Source organism: Lasiodiplodia theobromae (assembly GCF_012971845.1).
Source record: "Lasiodiplodia theobromae strain AM2As chromosome Unknown scaffold_42, whole genome shotgun sequence".
Classification (NCBI taxonomy): domain Eukaryota; kingdom Fungi; phylum Ascomycota; class Dothideomycetes; order Botryosphaeriales; family Botryosphaeriaceae; genus Lasiodiplodia; species Lasiodiplodia theobromae.
Genome location: NW_023336522.1, coordinates 183,563 through 200,641, shown reverse-complemented (window position 1 = coordinate 200,641; position 17,079 = coordinate 183,563). Strand labels below are relative to the sequence as shown.

Here is a 17,079-nt window from a genome sequence, read left to right as displayed (position 1 = left end):
GCGTCATCCAAGCTTCTTTCAACCGTCGCCCTGTCACCGCCGTTGCCCCGATTCGTTCTACGTCGTTGTCGTTCCCGTCGTCCCTTTTCCCGACCCTTCAGAGCTAGTGCTGCCTAATCAGAGTTGCCGCGGCTGCGCCCGGCACCACCTACACGCCATCTATGCCCGGTTACGACATCCGGTCGTACCTTTCAATGCAGAGTGCTTCCATCGATAAGCCGGCCGACACCTCCGCATCCGCCGCAGATTTCCCTTTGACGACGACAACGACGACGGCAGACCAACAGCAACAACACGCGACTACACCTCGTACGCCCCGCCACTCATCCGCCGCCATCCCTCCGAGAAGACACCTACCTTGGCTGCACGGGCCGCCGAGTGCAAAGAAGTCGCCACGAACGCCTCGCACCGTTCGCATCGCCGAGGGCGCTGATTCTACTACGCCCACCACCGCCAATAATAATACTACTACTTTTACCACTCCTGCAGCCAACACACCTCAGACTACTCAGCGCGGCACTACTATCGAGGACTTTACCACAATGTCCACGACCACAACGCCCTCTTTTTCCCGCACGACCTCGTCGCACTACACGCCGCGCAGCGGCCATGGTGGCAGCCGCGGCGGTGGTAGCGGCAGTGGTCGTCGCGGTGGTCGAGGTGCTGCACAGAACAGAACGCCACGCGGCTGTTTCGAGGACAACACGTGGTACTGTGACTGTGGATATAGTAAGAAACTGCCTGCGGCGAAGTTCAGGGTGAAGAAGGAAGGGCCGAACAAGGGGAGGTGGTTCTATACTTGCCAGAAGAAGCCGGGTGATGAGCAGCGCTGCGGATTCTTCATGTGGGAGGAAGATGCGAAGACGAGGGAAGATGGGGCGGTGTCGGCAGGGAGCGTTAGCGGTGCTGATGTTGGTAGAGGAAATGCGGCGAGTAGTGGAACGGCAGCGAAGAGGAAGTGGCAGGAGGAGGTTGACGGGGAAGCGGAAACGGAGGATGAGGATGAGTATGGATGGGACCAGGACACGAGTGTGGAAGCTGCGATTGGTAGAGTGTTGGATGCCGTGAGCACACCGTCAAGGAAGGTGCTGAAGATGAAGGAGGGTGCGACACCGAGGGGGGATAGCGCGATGGTGATGACACCGGTCTCGCAACGTGGAAATGGCGGTGGTGTTAGCGCTGCTGCTGCTACAAAAGCGACACCTACGCCAGCAATGTTTGGCACAGTGACACCATCTACGAGTGCTGGTGGTGGTGGTTCTGCTGCTGCTGAAGATGATGTTGGTGACGCACTCGTAGTGGAAGTCTTGCAGGTGCTGGACGAGAGGGATATCAACCTGGACGACGAAGCGAATGAAGCGTTGCAGGAAGTGCTCAAGTCTCACTCGCTACGCATGCAAAATTTGGCAAGGGGAAGGGATATTTCACGCCTGGCGGTGCGCGAGAGGAATGCGAAGCTTGCAGAGCTGCAGGCACGCGTGAAGACGCTCGAGGCGGAGCTTGAGACGCAGAGGGCCGTCATAGCGAACTTGAATTGGCAGAAAGAGACGGGTCAGTTTAATTGAAATGGACCCGAATTTGCTGGGTATTTCCGGATAATTTGTCGGAATCGCTACCGGCATTGGTCTATTTCCAATGCTTTGTCTACCACTTCCGCAACTGCACGCTTGGAGGACAGGATTTGAATAGCAGTCAACTCACGTCGCAATCGCCGAAGCATCTGAGTGTAATCGCCAAGATGCCAGCTTGCGCAGATGTTGAACATGGTCCAAACTTTCTTCCCTTTTTTCTCTTTCTCACATCAGCCCCTGATTTGGAGTTTCTTGTCAGGCAATGGCACGATCCCCGCTGGGTTTTTATGGTCTTGATGTATTTGAACCAGCCTTCACCGTTGCACGAACCACACCTCCCTCGACTTTTGAAACGCCGGCTTGTCTTTTATGCCTTTTGTTTGCTTTCACGAAAGGTATCGCGGTGGCACTCCGCTATCCTTGCTGCTGTCACGTTTTCTGACGACGTCAGTCATGTGCCGCGACAATCCAAGTTCTTCCTCATGGCTTTTGCACGAACTGGCCCGACGATCGAGCCGTATCACAGCACGAGGTTTCTGGGATGGAACACGTGCTGCAGCATGATTTTCTTAGCTTACGCTTTTCTTGTAGACCTATGCTCCTGGACGTGCTATAGTAGCTTGTCCGTGGGACCTTCGACTCACCGAGAAGCAAGCAGCATAGTTATTCGATTCCAAATGTTTGATTGCCGATTGTTCCCACACTACTCTTCGGATGCCACGCCCAAGAAGAGCAATCGAGAGCTGTCATGTGTGCATACCGACAGTAATGAGCATAGTAAGCATGCATGCATTGCAGATCATCCCTGTATCTGGAAAAATTTCCTCTCGTGCTTCGATTCTGCATTTAAAGGGCGTTGTGTCGCCGTAAGCACTGTCTATCGATTGGCTCAATGATGTATGGTTTTCTTGATGCTGTGCGAGGCGAAGTGATCCGCTCACAGGCGCTCAGACATGCAGTTGACTGATCGACGACGCAGATCCACCTCATATTACTGTGACGGCAATTCTAATTAGAGGGGCGATTGCAGCACTTGCATTGGACGAACATATGGATGTGGTAGAGCTTCAACTCCACGACTGATGATCTCGAACAGGGGAATGAGAAACGGGCCCCAGCATCATATAATCTCGTTTGTTTATTCCCACCAACTAAAAAGCAAAGGCGTCGGAGCTCGGCATACACGTTCGGGTTTGAGAACCAAGCATTGCTAAGCTTTCCGGAGGCGACAGACATGTGGAGAAGAAAGGGGCACGTTTGGCGCCGGCGAATGTGTTCGATGGCGTTTGGCTGGTTGTTTGGCTGAGCCGGCGTTTGGATGTGGGGAAGAGCCGCGTAATAAGACAAGCTTCCTCCCCTTCCCCGGTTGGATCGGCTGACGACGAAGCTCCTGTTTCATGCTAACGATGGCGTTTTATTTAGTGTTCCAAGAGCCGGGGCAGCTGCAGCAAAGCGTGCAGCGGTGAGGGGACTTGACATGTGCGATAAAATGTCATCAAAAAAAAAAAAAAAAGGCGCTTCGCAGTGTTGCAGGAGCGAGCGAGGCGTGGGCGCGGGCGTCACAGGGAGCGAGGCGGTGGACTCAGGATGCAAGGTGAGTAGAAGTGTGGTGCGCGGTTCGACGGCCACGAAGGGAAGGGGTTGGTGTCAGTTTAAGCAGGCGGCCGGGGAGCTGATTGGCTGTGGGTTAGCGACGGCCAACGTCGACGTCAACACCGGCGGCGGAAGCGAAAAAGCTTGGGTCCGGAAGCGAGGCGAATCGCGCCACGGGCTGCCTGCCGTCTCAGATCACAGCATCTGCGTGGCTCAGTCATCCTCCGGCACTCGGCGTGCGCCTTTTGTGCGGCCCGCTTGCCAAGCTGCGCAAAAATGGCGACGCATGAGCCGCCTAGCCGCATGGAATGCGCCAATCGCCGGCAGTGCGCTTTTTGTGCGGACGCCGCTAGCTGCCGGGCGTCGAAGAATGGCAGGCTCCACTGCACCTGAAGAACCGCGCCCCTTCCGGCTTAAAATCACCCCAGCGCTCCCGATCAACTGGCTGTCCGAGTTTCACAGACGCCGCCTGCTCCACTCGTGCGCGGTTTCACCTGCATTCCTCCAAGGCGCATACGCAGCCAGCCACGACCACCTCCTTCGTTGTTACCCCTACCACCAGCTTACAAAAAATGACCGCGCCCAGCTCTGGGCAGCGCCCGTGTCGTGTAAACACGACCATATTCATATCCAACCTGCACTGCCCCTCGTGCGTGACCAGCATCCAAGAGGCCCTGCAAGCTCTCGACCCCGCCCCGGATTCCATATCTCACAGCATCGTGTCGCACTCGGTCACCCTCTGTCACGACCCCAGCTTGGCAGTCGACCGCATCTCCAACGCTCTGGAACTCGCTGGCTTCGAGGTCCACAGCATCTTCCGAGACTCGCACCCTGTCCACCAGCCGGACCTTTCTCCCGACGAACTCGACGACAACGATGCCGAGTGGGAGAAGAGCCTAGAGCAAGCCGTCCGCCGCTGGAGCCAGTGGAGAAATAGCAGCAAGGTCCCCGACATGACGAAGCGCCAGAGACACATCCAACAGTGCGCGCAGTGCGCCGCTGAGTGCGATCCTTCCAAGAAACATGCCGCCGCTGGTTCGGACTACGAGCTTGATGCTCTGCACCTTGTCGACACCAAGAAAACCCTCGATGCCGAGAAGCTCAGCATCGTCTCTGGCCTCTCCGGGAGATTCAGTCTCGACTCCGTCGTTTCAACCACGCCTAAGTCCGCCCAAGTCTACCACGCCTCCATCGCCATCACCGGCATGACCTGCTCTGCCTGTGTCGGTTCCATTACTCGCGTGGTCGAGGAGCTCCCGTACGTTCGTTCTATTGCTGTGTCTCTGTTGACCCACAGCGCGTCGATTGAGCTTGACGGGAAAGACAACATTGACAGCGTCATTGGAGCCATCGAGGACGCTGGCTTCGATGCAAGCCTCGATTCCATCGAGGAAGCCGACAACCGGAGAAAGTCTGTCCGTCCACCGGAAGCCGACAAGTGGAGGGCAGTTTATTCCATTGGAGGCATGACATGCAGTGCCTGCACCAATGCCGTCACCGCCGGCGTCCAGCAGCTTCCCTGGGTCGAATCCATCAACGTAAACCTCCTGTCGCACAGCGCCACTGTCACCTTTAACGGAAAAGAAAACACGGAGGCAATCAGAGAAGCCATCGAGGACTGCGGTTTTGACGCAACGCTAGACAGTGTGACGAGGGTGGCGCAGGAGATCCAGCAGGACGCTCGTCGCACTGTCATGATTCGGATAGACGGCATGTTCTGTCACCATTGCCCATCGAACGTAATTGACATCTTGAGTCGGGAATACATGGGTGCGGTGCAGGTTGAGACCGTCCCCTCTCTCAAGGAGCCGATCCTACAGATCAGATACACTCCGAATGTCCCCCAGAACTTCACCATCAGGCATATCATCAAGACTATCTCGAATGTCAACCCCGCGCTGGAGCCTTCGATCTACCATCCCCCGACTCTTGAAGAACGAGCTCGCGATTTGCATGCCCGGGAAAGGAAGAGAATCCTTCTGCGTCTTGGTCTCTCTGTCGCTGTGGCCATCCCGACCTTCGTCATCGGCATCGTCTTCATGAGTCTTGTTTCGAGTCACAATTCAGCACGCATGTTCCTCATGGAACCTATGTGGTCGGGTGGAGTTAGTCGGACTCAATGGGCACTGTTCATCCTAGCCACCCCGGTTTATTTCCTCGCAGCCGACACGTTCCACAAACGAGCCTTCAAGGAGGTTCGCGCGCTATGGCGGCGTGGTAGCCGGACGCCAATCCTTCAGCGGTTTTACCGTTTCGGCAGCATGAACATGTTGATGTCTCTTGGCACCAGCATTGCATACTTCGCGTCCATTGCGGAACTTGGTCTAAGCGCCACTGGTACTGAGCACGTGGATGAAGAAAACTATTACTTCGACTCGGTGGTTTTTCTTACCATGTTCCTCCTTATTGGCAGATTCCTCGAAGCATATAGCAAGACCAAGACCGGCGATGCTGTGACTGCTCTTGGAAGTCTTCGCCCTACAGAGGCTATACTCGTCGACACTGTGCAGATGAAGGATCAGAAGGTGAGCGTCGATCTGCTCGAGGTCGGCGATGTAGTCCGGATCCAGCATGGTAGTACGCCACCCTTTGACGGCACTGTCATGGATGCATCTGCCAAGTTCGACGAGTCAAGTCTTACAGGAGAGTCACGGCTAGTCCCCAAGGAGATCGGCGACACTGTCTACGCCGGAACCGTGAACAAGGGCGGCCCGATCCAAATGAAGCTGACTTCCATTTCTGGCTCTTCGATGCTCGACCAAATTATCAAGGTCGTCCGCGAGGGTCAGACCCGCCGCGCACCCGTTGAACGTGTCGCGGACATGATCACTAGCCACTTTGTTCCTGTGGTCGTTGCCATTGCCATTACGACATGGGTTATCTGGCTTTCTCTTGGGCTTTCTGGGTCGCTTCCGGACGACTACCGCGGAAGCCACTCTGGCAGCTGGGAGCTTTGGTCTTTACGTTTTGCCATCGCTCTATTCGTCGTGGCTTGCCCGTGTGGGATCGGTCTTGCTTCTCCCACTGCACTTTTCGTCGGCGGTGGCCTCGCCGCTCGGCACGGAATTCTGGTGAAGGGCGGTGGCGAAGCCTTTCAAGAAGCGAGCTCTCTTGACTGCATCGTTTTCGACAAGACCGGTACTCTGACCCAGGGAGGCGAACCTGCGGTCACTGACGCTGAGATCCTGTCTCCTCTGGAGGAAGATGAAGTTTGCGGCCTAGCCAAGCGTCTCGAAGAGAGCAGTAGCCATCCCATCGCCACCGCCATTTCAACCTTCTGCGCCTCCCACAAGATGCGCGACTACCAGGTTGTCGACATCCAAGAGCTCCCCGGGAAGGGCCTCAAGGGCACATTCAAAACCGTTGGCCCCGAACCCCGGACAATTGAAGTCATCATCGGCAACGAATCCCTCTTCGTCGACCATAATGTCATCATCCCAAGCGCCACCCATGGCGTACTTGACGGCTGGAAGCGCCAGGGCAAATCAATCGCCCTCATGGCCACCTCTGTCGACGGCGGAGCCTGGACTCTTACGGCCGACTTCGCGATCGCTGATGCTCTCCGTCCAGAAGCTCGTCACACGGTTGCAGCACTGCAGGCGCGCGGCATCGACGTGTGGATGCTGTCAGGCGATAACCCAACAACGGCGGTGGCGGTGGGCGCGCAGGTGGGCATCCCGAGCTCGAATGTGATCGCGGGCGTGCTGCCAGACCAGAAGGCAGAGAAAATTCAGTATTTGCAGAAGACGCTGAGTAGCCGTCACAAGAACAAGAAGAAGGGGGGAAAGAAGGCCAATGGGAGAGCAACCGTCGCCATGGTCGGTGATGGCATCAACGACTCCCCAGCCCTGACCATGGCTGACGTCGGCATCGCGATCGGCTCTGGCTCTGACGTGGCCATCTCATCCGCCGATTTCATCCTAGTAACCAGCTCGCTCGAGGCTGTGTTGACGCTGGTGGAGCTGTCACAGAAGGTTTTCAGGAGAGTGTGGTTCAATTTTCTTTGGGCAGGCGTGTACAATATCTGCGCCATGCCTATCGCTGCGGGCGTGCTGTATCCTGTCAGGACTGCCAGCGGCAGCCATGTCAGATTGGATCCGGTGTGGGCAAGTTTGGCGATGGCATTGAGTAGTGTGAGTGTGGTGTGCAGCAGTCTCTTGCTGCGGAGTAAGGTGCCCGGGGTGGGATTCAGGCCGAAAAGATGGGAGAAAGAGTGATGATCGAAGCGGGTGTGTTGGTGGTAGTACATTGTCGATCAGTGGGAAATAAGGGGGTTGCGGTTTTTCATCTTTAGCGCTCTTCCGGTTGCTTTTAATAGGCAGTGATTGATACCCCTGGATGATATTGTCTTTTATTCTCTCTCATTCTCTGACTTGGTTCCCCAAAATCCTAATTCGAGGCCCTATTCTTTTGGTGGTGACGGTCGTTCAACATCTGGCTCAAAGAAGTGAGGATGCTACTGTGAGAGATCTGCAGGGAAGAGTTGCCTGTAAGCCGAAGAAGAGAAAATGAACGGGGCTACTGTTCCTACTACAGTCGCAGGGTGATAGTAATTCTGGACTAGAGGTCGAACGTCAATCTTTTGAGGCATATAGGTTACAAGTAGGTCATGATTCAATATCTCGGCGGAGGATCGCCGATAGACTTTCACTATGTAGCAACCGGGAGTTTGCCAACTATTATGTATGTACGGCCGCAGACCGGTATTTGATTCTTGTCTTCTCTATTTGCAGCAACGGTGGATTTCCTCAAAAAAGAACTTCAAGTCATCTGGGTTGACGAAAGGAGTGATTCCTGGATGGTGGATTAGTTGAATTCGTTCGCCTTGAACAGATTGTAGGATTCGTACCGTGGCCCAGATTAGCGATCCAGCCTTGCTTACCGCCACCGAAGCCCCGCACCATTTCCTCGACGGTAGCAGTAATGGCTTGTCTGCTGCCATAGAGCACACCGGGATCGGCGTTGCCCTGCACGACCTTGCCGTTTGCGTTGGCAATCTTGTACGTCTCAGCGGGGTCATGCAGCCAGTCAAGGCCAATGACGTTGTAGTTGGTGTGGCAGAGGTCCTCCAATGCGTACCAAGCACCCTTGGCAAAGACTGTCATGGGCACGGGCTCATGGCCCAGCTCCTTCAGGCGGTTGGGCAGATTGTCGGCAATGTGCTTCAAGTACGGCAAGGAAAAGACTTTGAAGGTGGCAGGAGAAAGTTCGCCGGCCCACGAGTCGAAGACCTGGATCATCTGGGCGCCTGCTAGAACCTGCTCGGCGAGGTAATCAACGCACAGCTCCGCAATCTTCTGCAGCAGAGCTCTGCTCGCGTCGGGGTACTTGTAGATCCATGTCTTGACCTCCTTGAACATCTTGCTGCCGCCGCCCTCGACCATGTAGCTGAGCAGGGTCCACGGAGCGCCGCAAAAGCCGAGCAGCGGCACGCGGCCGGCGAGTTTCTTGCGCGTCAGGGTGATGGCGTCGTAGACGTACTGCAGCTCCTTCTTGACGTCGACGTGGCGGGCCATGATGTCCTTGTATTGCTGGTCGTCGGGCGAGCGGAGAGGGTCGGGGAAGTGCGGGCCCTTCTTGTCGACCATGACGACGTCCATGCCCATGGCCTGCGGAATGACCAGGATGTCGGAGAAGATGATGGCGGCATCAATCAGGCCGGCGAAGCGCTCAATGGGCTGGAGGGTCAGCGTCGACGCAATCTCGGGCGACCGGCAGCACTCAAAGAAGTCGCGCTTGCCCTTGGCTTCGTGGTACTCGGGGAGGTAGCGGCCGGCTGTTCCGTCAGCGGCCGTGGAGCTGAGGGGTGAATCGGAAGCTTACCCTGGCGCATCACCCACATGGGGGCGCGCTCGACCTTTTCGCCTGCACGCGGGATCTTAGCATGTCAATTGGCGAGGCGGGCGGTCGTAGCTCACCCCTGGCGGTGCGCAGGATCAGGTCATTCTGCAAAGGAGCGAAGTGCGTCATGATGGGCGAGCAGCGGGCTGGAGGTGCTGGTGGCTGCGGTGGTGGGGTTGATGCGACTTTTTGAGCGGGTGATCGACACCGTCCGTCGCGCCAACGGCCGGCCGCCGCTGCCTTCCAGGGCCCCAGGCACCACCACTGCTGTAGATCTTCTCGTCCACTCGTTTGAACCATGGGCCTGCGTCTCAATGGCTCGCTGCCTCGTCGTCTGGCTTCCTGGACATGCGCCGCTGCCGTTTCGCGCCCACGCACGGTGCGAACGCGCCCCGTCGCGTCGACCTTCGGTGCTGCTCTGCCCTTGACTGTGTCCAGCGTCTTTGCCCGCGGCAAGAAGACGACAACATTGGACGCCAAGGATCTGCCGCAGGGCCTCATCGGTGGCGCGCCGCTCGAGGATCCAGACGAAGATGCAGGCCCTGCATATCCAACCGTCTTGCAGCAAGTCCGGAACAACATGCGCAAGTTCGACCACTGTGTTCTGCTGACCCGCATCGGCAACTTCTACGAGGTCTGCTTCCAGCTGCTGCCCAAGCCGGGAAAATGCTGACTGGAGGCTCAGCTGTACTTCGAGCATGCTGAAGAATATGGGCCCCTCTTGAATCTCAAGGTCTCGCAACGAAAGAGCAGACCAGGACTTGGTCCTGTTGCTATGGTTGGTCTGTGCCAGGCCGCCAAGTGACCGCTGTTTGACATTTGCATCGCAGGCCGGATTCCCCTACTTCCAGCTCGACCGGTTTCTGAAGATCCTGGTCCAGGACCTCAACAAGTATGTGGCCATCAGCGAGGAAATCCGAAATGATGCCTCTGCCAAGGTCAAGTCGGGCGGCCTGCTGTTTGACCGCAAGGTCTCTCGCATCATCACCCCCGGAACTCTGATAGACGAAAAATTCATCGATCCTTGGGAGAACAACTACTGCCTGAGCGTGCACGTCGAGCCCGAGGCCTCCGACGTTGGCCTTGCCTGGCTCGACATCTCAAGCGGCGAATTCTTCACGCAGAGCACAACAGTCGCCGGCCTTTCTTCAGCCCTGGCCCTCATCGGACCTCGCGAGGTTGTCGTCGACAGCGCACCGCATACGACGCTCGTCGGCATCTTGGAGCAAGACCGCCACGTCATCACCTTCCATCAACGCGAGCCAGGCAGCAAAGTCCCGGATGATTATGCTCGCCTGGTCGAGGAGGCTGTGCCTGGGTGTAACACCTCAGCCTTCCCGGCCCTCGAGTTGGCCGCTGCAGCGTCTCTCCTCGACTATGTACGCACTCAACTCCAGGGTTCGAGTGTTGCCTTGCAGCCGCCAGTACGCCGCGAGGCAGATGAGTTCATGGCCATCGACAAGAACACGCTGAGGGCACTAGAGCTGCGCGCCACCTTGAGAGAGGGAAAGCTCGAGGGCAGCCTACTGCACTCGGTCCGGAAGACTGTCACGAAAAGTGGCACAAGGTTGCTGACGCAGAGACTCAGTAAGGACCCCAACGCCGTCCGTTTGCTCACAGACTGATGGCCCGAAAGCATCTCCTTCCATGTCGCTTGACATCATAAACGAACGACTGGACCTCGTCACGGCGCTGATCGAAAATCTGGCATTGCGTGAAAACCTGGTTGCGCTTCTGCGTCGGTCTTTCGACACGTGGCGCCTGGTCCAGAAGTTTTCGATAGGTCGAGGCGATGCAGATGATCTTCTGGAGCTGTCGAAGACAATTCAAATTACCAAGGACGTTGCACAACTTCTCCAAAATGAGACACCCGGTGGAGGGTCTTTCGACGGACTGGTCCGCCGGCTCTCATTGGACGGCCCCGGCCGTCTCGCCAAACGTATTCTGGATGCCATCGACGAGGAGGGTCTCTCGGAGCAGCACCGCATGGAAGATGACGAGGCGGCAGCAATGGCCGGCCTCGCCGTCGAGGTGCTCGCGCTGGAGGGCGAAGAAGTCAAGTCGGGGAGCATTGCGAAGCGGGCAAAGGCTAAACAAAGCAGCAAGCCCGGCCCAAGCAAGGCCGTTGATACGGGTATGCCTGACGTTTGGATCATGCGCCGAAGGTAAGGGATGATCCCAAGAGCCTCGTGGTGCGTCATGCGTCGGCTGACAGTCCCAGTGCGAGTACAACATTGACGAGACTGCATGAAGAAGTGGAAAAACTAGCTCGAGAGAAGGATGGTCTTAGCGTCCGCCTGCGAGAGGCAACAGGTGGGCGAACCTGCTTTTTCCGCTGTTGGCCTACGGGCGCTAACCCATGGCCGCAGGAGCTCCGGGGCTGACCTTGCGGTGGACGCCCGGGCTGGGACACATTGTTCACATCAAGGGCAAGACCGGGAGCATGGCCAATCTGGAGTCGGCACGGAGTGTCAGCTCGAGCAGATCTACCCGTTCGTACCACGTCCCCGAGTGGACTCACCTTGGAAACCATATGGACGACGCGAGGCTGCGCATACGCTCAGAAGAGCAGCGCGTGTTTGGCCAGCTTAGGGCGGAGGTTGTCCGGAACCTGGTCAATCTGCGGCGCAACGCGGCAGTTCTCGACGAGCTGGACGTGGCGTGCTCCTTCGCTACGCTGGCCGAGGAAAGAGGGCTGATTCGCCCCAAGCTGAACCACGGGTACGTTTACCCTGGCAATCTCGATCGACTCGGGAGTGCTGACGGTGATAGGACGGCCCATAAGATCGTCGGCGGCAGGCATCCGGTCGTTGAATCCGGCCTGCTGGAGCAGGGCAGAAACTTCACCTCTAACAACTGCAACGTTGGCGACGACGAGCGGATCCTGCTCATCACTGGGCAAGTTTCTCCCCACACCACCTCGTATATGCTTTTTCCTCTAACGTTCGGGCAGGCCCAATATGGCGGGCAAAAGCACATTTCTGAGACAGAACGCATTGATTTCCATTCTAGCTCAGACAGGGTCCTTTGTGCCTGCAGTATACGCGGAGATCGGCCTTGTCGACAAGGTCTTCAGCAGAGTGAGTCCCGGCACGGCGGGCCCATTACGACGGCTAACATATCTTGCAGGTCGGATCTGCAGATAATCTTTACCAAGATCAGTCAACCTTCATGGTGGAGATGCTCGAGACTGCCGAGATCCTAAAGCAGGCGACCCCCCGGTCATTCGTATGCACGACTTCTCTGCTGCTGCCGAGTGCTCGCTGACATGGCAAAGGTCATCATGGACGAGGTTGGACGAGGCACAACGCCCGAGGATGGCATCGCGGTCGGCTATGCATGCTTGCACCACCTCTACCACGTAAATCGTTGCAGAGCGCTTTTCGCGACGCACTTTCACACGCTCGCCGACATGACTGCCGGATTCGAGAAACTGGGCTGTTATTGCACCGATGTCGAGGAAGGGGCGGACGGCACTTTCGCGTACGTGCACCGGCTTCGAAAGGGGATCAACCGGAGATCCCATGCGCTCAAGGTGGCGCGGGTTGCTGGTAAGTTGCAAGCGCGGGGGCTGCGCGGGGAGGGTTTCAGTGCAGCTGTGCCGCTAATGACTGCCTTGTAGGACTGCCGGACGAGGCCATCAAGGAGGCCGAGCGGGTACTGGAAGAGTTGAACATGTCGCCCTCCAGGTCGCACAACGAGTTGTAGCTCGCGCAGGGTCCACAGTAGCTGTATGTACACTGGTAGCTCCGGGACCGTGGCAGAGAGGCGTGCCACAGGGCGGCTCAGGGCCACCGACTGGGTGCCTACCGGGCACTCAGCTGCTGTGCAATGGTTACTTACGTGACTCAATAAAGAGCCGGTGACGGACAGCTGATCGGCGGGGGTGCTGAAGTATAGTGAGTGCGTAAACTCCACCTGCAGCGTCTTTAAATATTGTCCGCCCTGGACCTCACAACGCCCTAGGGACCTCCAACTCCTCTACCATACACACAACTCTTCGCTGGCCAAGGTAGCCGAGCTCCTGCTGGCCTAAATAGACGCCGCTGAACCACTCCCCTGCAACTTCACCAAGCTGTCCGCTACCGACCCCGGTCTGCCCCGACAAAACGAACCATCCCGGCTCCCGCCACCCGCAAAAGAACCCTTTCGCATATTACCCTTCCTACTACCGATCATGGCGAGCACAAAACTCAATAACATTCGCTTTCCTGCGGGAGACGACGACCACCGCGCTGCTCGGCTGCGGTGTGCAATGGCCTGTCAGGCATACAACATGATGCCGGAGAACGCGACCGTGGAGCAACGGTCAAAGCTATGGAGGAAGTAAGTGAATCCTTGCATGGTGTTATAAAAATAAAAAAAGGCTTACACACGGCATCAGCATTGTGACCACTGGCTCCATCACTCCGCCCTGTGAGGATGAGCTCGAAAACATCGCGACCGGCCGAAACAGCAACAACCCATTCTCCAAAGGTGCTCCGTACGTAAAGCCGCCGATTCACATCGACTACGGTACCAGGCTCCAGATCGGGGCGTCGACCTTCATCAACCGCAACTTCACTGTCAGCGACACGCCGATCCTCCCCGTCACTATTGGCGAACGTTGCCTGATCGGGCCCAATACGTCGATCTATGCCGTTGGCCATCCCCTCGACTACCGCGAGCGCGCCGGACCGCTGGGAGCGCCGAGCATTGCCAGCTCGGTAATTATCGAGGATGACTGCTGGATTGGCGGCAGTGTCATCATCATGTGAGTACCACGTCCATGACTTCTCTGTACTGCCGTGATTAAGCTGACGTGTTTGTCTTGTAGGCCCGGTGTGTGCATTGGGAGAGGCTGTGTGATCGGCGCGGGCAGCGTAGTGACGAAGGTAAGCAAGTAACCAGCATGCAGCGGGCTGCAAGCACACAGCCCGTCAGGATGATCCCTAAATTAAGAAAAACCATGGGCCACCAATCCCAGAGCCGCAGTCAGCCTCTGCCCTGTTGCCTGATCACCACGCTGCGCTTTTAGCACACCACCAACCCTCCAGCCTGGTCACGGAATTCCGATCCGCGCGCCCCGTCCGCTAACATCTCACAGGATGTACCGCCCGAGCATCTCGCGTACGGCAATCCTGCGCGCGTCATTCGCAAGCTTACCGACGGCCCCGCCGAATCAGAGCACGCCCCGGCCAAGCAGATCTCATCCGCCCATCTATCTCCCGATTCCGATGCAGCAGCAACCGCCAAGAGCGATCCGACAATGACAACATCCCTGGCCGCGCCCCCATGCTCCCATTGCTCCTGCTCCCCACGTCTGCCCCGGGCCTTGTCTTCGCACGCCGAACCGTTGTTGCTGACAGTGCAGGCGATGCTCCTATTCGCCGTCATTCTTCTGCTGTTGCGCACCTACACGTAACTGTGCGCACGCCTCTTTCTCCCACCCTTCTTTTCCCCTGCGCTACCAGCTCCGGTGGTGTGGTTACAAGGCGCGCGCACACACGGTGCCGCCGCAGCTAACAGCGGTAGGCAGCCGCCACCGCTGGCTGGCTGGCTGCTGCGGGTGCTCCATGCTGCTGCGTAACCATCGAAGACAGGTCACCTCGCGGCTGAGGTATCACAATCCGACACGGGCACGCATATGGCCCAGGCATGCTTGCAGATACCCAGGCGCGTACCTTTGTTTCTTTTTTTCCCTTACACCGGAGTGAGATGGCTTCTGGAACTTCTGGCGTTTTGTCCTGTGGCATCTCCTCTCTGTTGCAAGATTCCCATAGCTTTGCATTTGGAAGGGCTTGGATAATGCCTTCTCCCTGCCCTTGCCTCGTCTCCTTGATGTTTTGCAGCATGTCAAAAAAAGCGACAACCGCGGCGTTCAGATTTGGCTGTGAAGATTTTTTTCCCCTTAGGCGCCGGAGCAATTAATTTCCCTTGATAACCTGATTGGTTTTGCTGCATTGTTTGATTGTCTTCCCCTCTTGGATATGGCCACGAATCATTGCTCCACTTGGACCAATCCTGTCTAGATGGAAAGTCGACTTTTCTGCTTCCTTTCTCTCTCCAACCGGGTACATGCGTGCATTCTACATGCGCTTGCGTCGCATGACGGGGACCGGTCAGAGCAGCTCAAGAGGCAAGGAAATATATGGATACGACACCCGCGTTAGCATCAACAGCGCCGCCAACAAGACTGGGCCCGCCAGCGGACAGCGGCGGCGAATCCGCAAGTCTGGGCCAGTAACGGAAGGGCTCGCCGCCGAGACGCGGTTACCAAGTATGCGTACACAGGGATCAGGCCGGTATGGATACTTTTCAGCAGTCGTCCAAAGCAAACCCTGGCAAGGCAACGGACCGCCCTGCATAAGCGGAACGGGTAGTTTGTGCTTCCGCGCCTGCGCCTCGGGGCCGGAACAGCACATCATCGGCGCGATCATCCGCATGAGAAGGGGTAAGGCGTGAGAGACGGAAGATCGGGTTTGGTAATGCGCATGCTCGGTATTGGCCGCCTTCCCCTGTTCCTCTATTCGACCGGACTACTCTCCGTCTTCGTTGGAGCATGAGCCTCTTTGAACTCGATGCTAAGCTTACGGGATGTGTGAATCACGCTCCGCTACCGCCTAGGGCTTTTGCACGTCCGACACTATACGCTACGTCTTGTATGCTGTATCTTTGTACCCTATCTTCCCACAAATTACCCGCAGTCATTGGTCCGCAACCGCATGCACATGTGTGTGTGCATGTCGTGCTAGGCCAGGTCGTCGCTGTCTTCACGGGATATCATTTCCCGTTTGTCATGACGTCCTTTCCATGATTGCGTCGCCGCTCCATCGTACGATAGTCTCGCTTCCGTGGCAAATGTCCAAAAGGAACGTCTTTTTTCTAAAATCCTTGTCTTAAGGTTGAGGCAATACCTTCACATTCGCTTTCCCCAGCAATTGATGGCGTCAGAAGAAAACAACGCTTCCCAGCGCAACGGTCAACACACTTCTCGCACTGGCTTCCCTCCTTCCCGTTTCTTTTTTTCTTCGCTATGCAATCTGCTTGCTCGCAAACGCCACACTCGATAACAGCAGCCTTTTTCAGATATATCGGCATGTCGCACGAGCCTCCTCTTTCCAGAAAATTCCCCCATTCTGGCCCCCACCATTCAGCGATGAGAAAAAGCAAATATAGCTACCCGTGAGCAAGGAAACGAGGTTTCAAATTGCTCGCGTGAACCTCGTAGATCTCGATCTCACTTCCCGCTTGCGTACTGCCCGGCCTTTTTTTTTTTTTTTGGTCCCAAACTCTGGGGCGTTGGATTACCCGGCTGATAGGCTGGGCTGTCCTTCTTTCCTTTCTCTTCACTGCCATGTCCCTGTCGCTTGCTTGCCCCATGCTCCTATCGAGGAACTGCTGGGGCTTTTCTATAGCCACTTCTAAACGGCCCTGCATTTTCATGCGTCAGCGCGCATCTATCTTGCTTAGAAAAGTTGGTGGGTCCTGGAGCCGGTTTCTCAGCCAGCCCTGTTCCCATCCCCCTCCTGCTCTTTCCTTTCTCATCGTCCATGCAAACCCACCACGCCGTTTCACCTTGCAGTTGCCGTCCCTTCCGATGCGCTAATCGACCCAAAGGTATGGGTACTATCGTCGGGATTCCCCTTTCTGTACGACACTGCAGAGATGGGCGGCTCAAGGCTTCGCGACTAGTCCGGGGAACTTACCTTAGAACATATGGAGTACATGTTTGTACGAGACGGGATCGATATCCACCTGAGTCGGGAGAAAGCAGTGGCTTGCCTGTCGAGGACTTGGGAAACAAGGCAAAACAAGGCAGCCACGAATGCTGCCCATCCATGTCTCCCATTCCTCTTTCACTGCGTTGCTTCTGATGGATCTGTACCTTGCTCAGCTCACGATCGGGATCCGGCTGACTACCGCCACCGTCCTTCTTCAAGAAGGAGATCTGTCACACCTGATGCACAGCGGAGCGACAGCGCGGCATTTTCTTTTCAGCCGCCCCCCGGCTCTTAATATTCCTCCTTGCACTTCCCTCTACCCTGCCCTCTTTTTTGCGCCTCACCACGCGTCGCATTCCAGTGGGCACCGG

At 56.7% G+C, this 17,079-nt stretch overlaps 5 protein-coding genes across 5 annotated transcripts; 4 read left to right on the top strand and 1 right to left on the bottom strand.

The window, feature by feature from the left end:
• Window positions 1-161: 161 nt before the first annotated feature.
• Window positions 162-1,565, top strand: LTHEOB_10885 (Px domain-containing protein; the record flags this gene model as incomplete). Its single annotated transcript, XM_035507579.1, has 1 exon — window positions 162-1,565. The coding sequence occupies one exon, from the start codon at window positions 162-164 to the stop codon at window positions 1,563-1,565; it is 1,404 nt and encodes a 467-aa protein (XP_035367019.1).
• A 2,171-nt stretch (window positions 1,566-3,736) lies between these two features.
• On the top strand, window positions 3,737-7,381 carry LTHEOB_10884 (Copper-transporting p-type ATPAse; the record flags this gene model as incomplete). Its single annotated transcript, XM_035507578.1, has 1 exon — window positions 3,737-7,381. One exon carries the CDS (start codon window positions 3,737-3,739, stop codon window positions 7,379-7,381), a length of 3,645 nt encoding a protein of 1,214 aa, XP_035367018.1.
• A 506-nt stretch (window positions 7,382-7,887) lies between these two features.
• On the bottom strand, window positions 7,888-9,134 carry LTHEOB_10883 (Uroporphyrinogen decarboxylase; the record flags this gene model as incomplete). The annotated part of the gene is made up of 4 exons (XM_035507577.1): window positions 7,888-7,958; window positions 8,014-8,940; window positions 8,988-9,029; window positions 9,083-9,134. 4 exons carry the CDS (start codon window positions 9,132-9,134, stop codon window positions 7,888-7,890), a joined length of 1,092 nt encoding a protein of 363 aa, XP_035367017.1.
• A 169-nt stretch (window positions 9,135-9,303) lies between these two features.
• LTHEOB_10882 (uncharacterized protein) lies at window positions 9,304-12,713 on the top strand (the record flags this gene model as incomplete). Its single annotated transcript, XM_035507576.1, has 11 exons — window positions 9,304-9,639; window positions 9,691-9,783; window positions 9,836-10,592; window positions 10,642-11,170; window positions 11,227-11,318; window positions 11,375-11,726; window positions 11,778-11,907; window positions 12,023-12,085; window positions 12,135-12,233; window positions 12,283-12,556; window positions 12,628-12,713. The coding sequence occupies 11 exons, from the start codon at window positions 9,304-9,306 to the stop codon at window positions 12,711-12,713; spliced, it is 2,811 nt and encodes a 936-aa protein (XP_035367016.1).
• A 469-nt stretch (window positions 12,714-13,182) lies between these two features.
• On the top strand, window positions 13,183-14,409 carry LTHEOB_10881 (Maltose o-acetyltransferase; the record flags this gene model as incomplete). The annotated part of the gene is made up of 4 exons (XM_035507575.1): window positions 13,183-13,331; window positions 13,390-13,758; window positions 13,822-13,879; window positions 14,092-14,409. 4 exons carry the CDS (start codon window positions 13,183-13,185, stop codon window positions 14,407-14,409), a joined length of 894 nt encoding a protein of 297 aa, XP_035367015.1.
• Window positions 14,410-17,079: the final 2,670 nt, after the last annotated feature.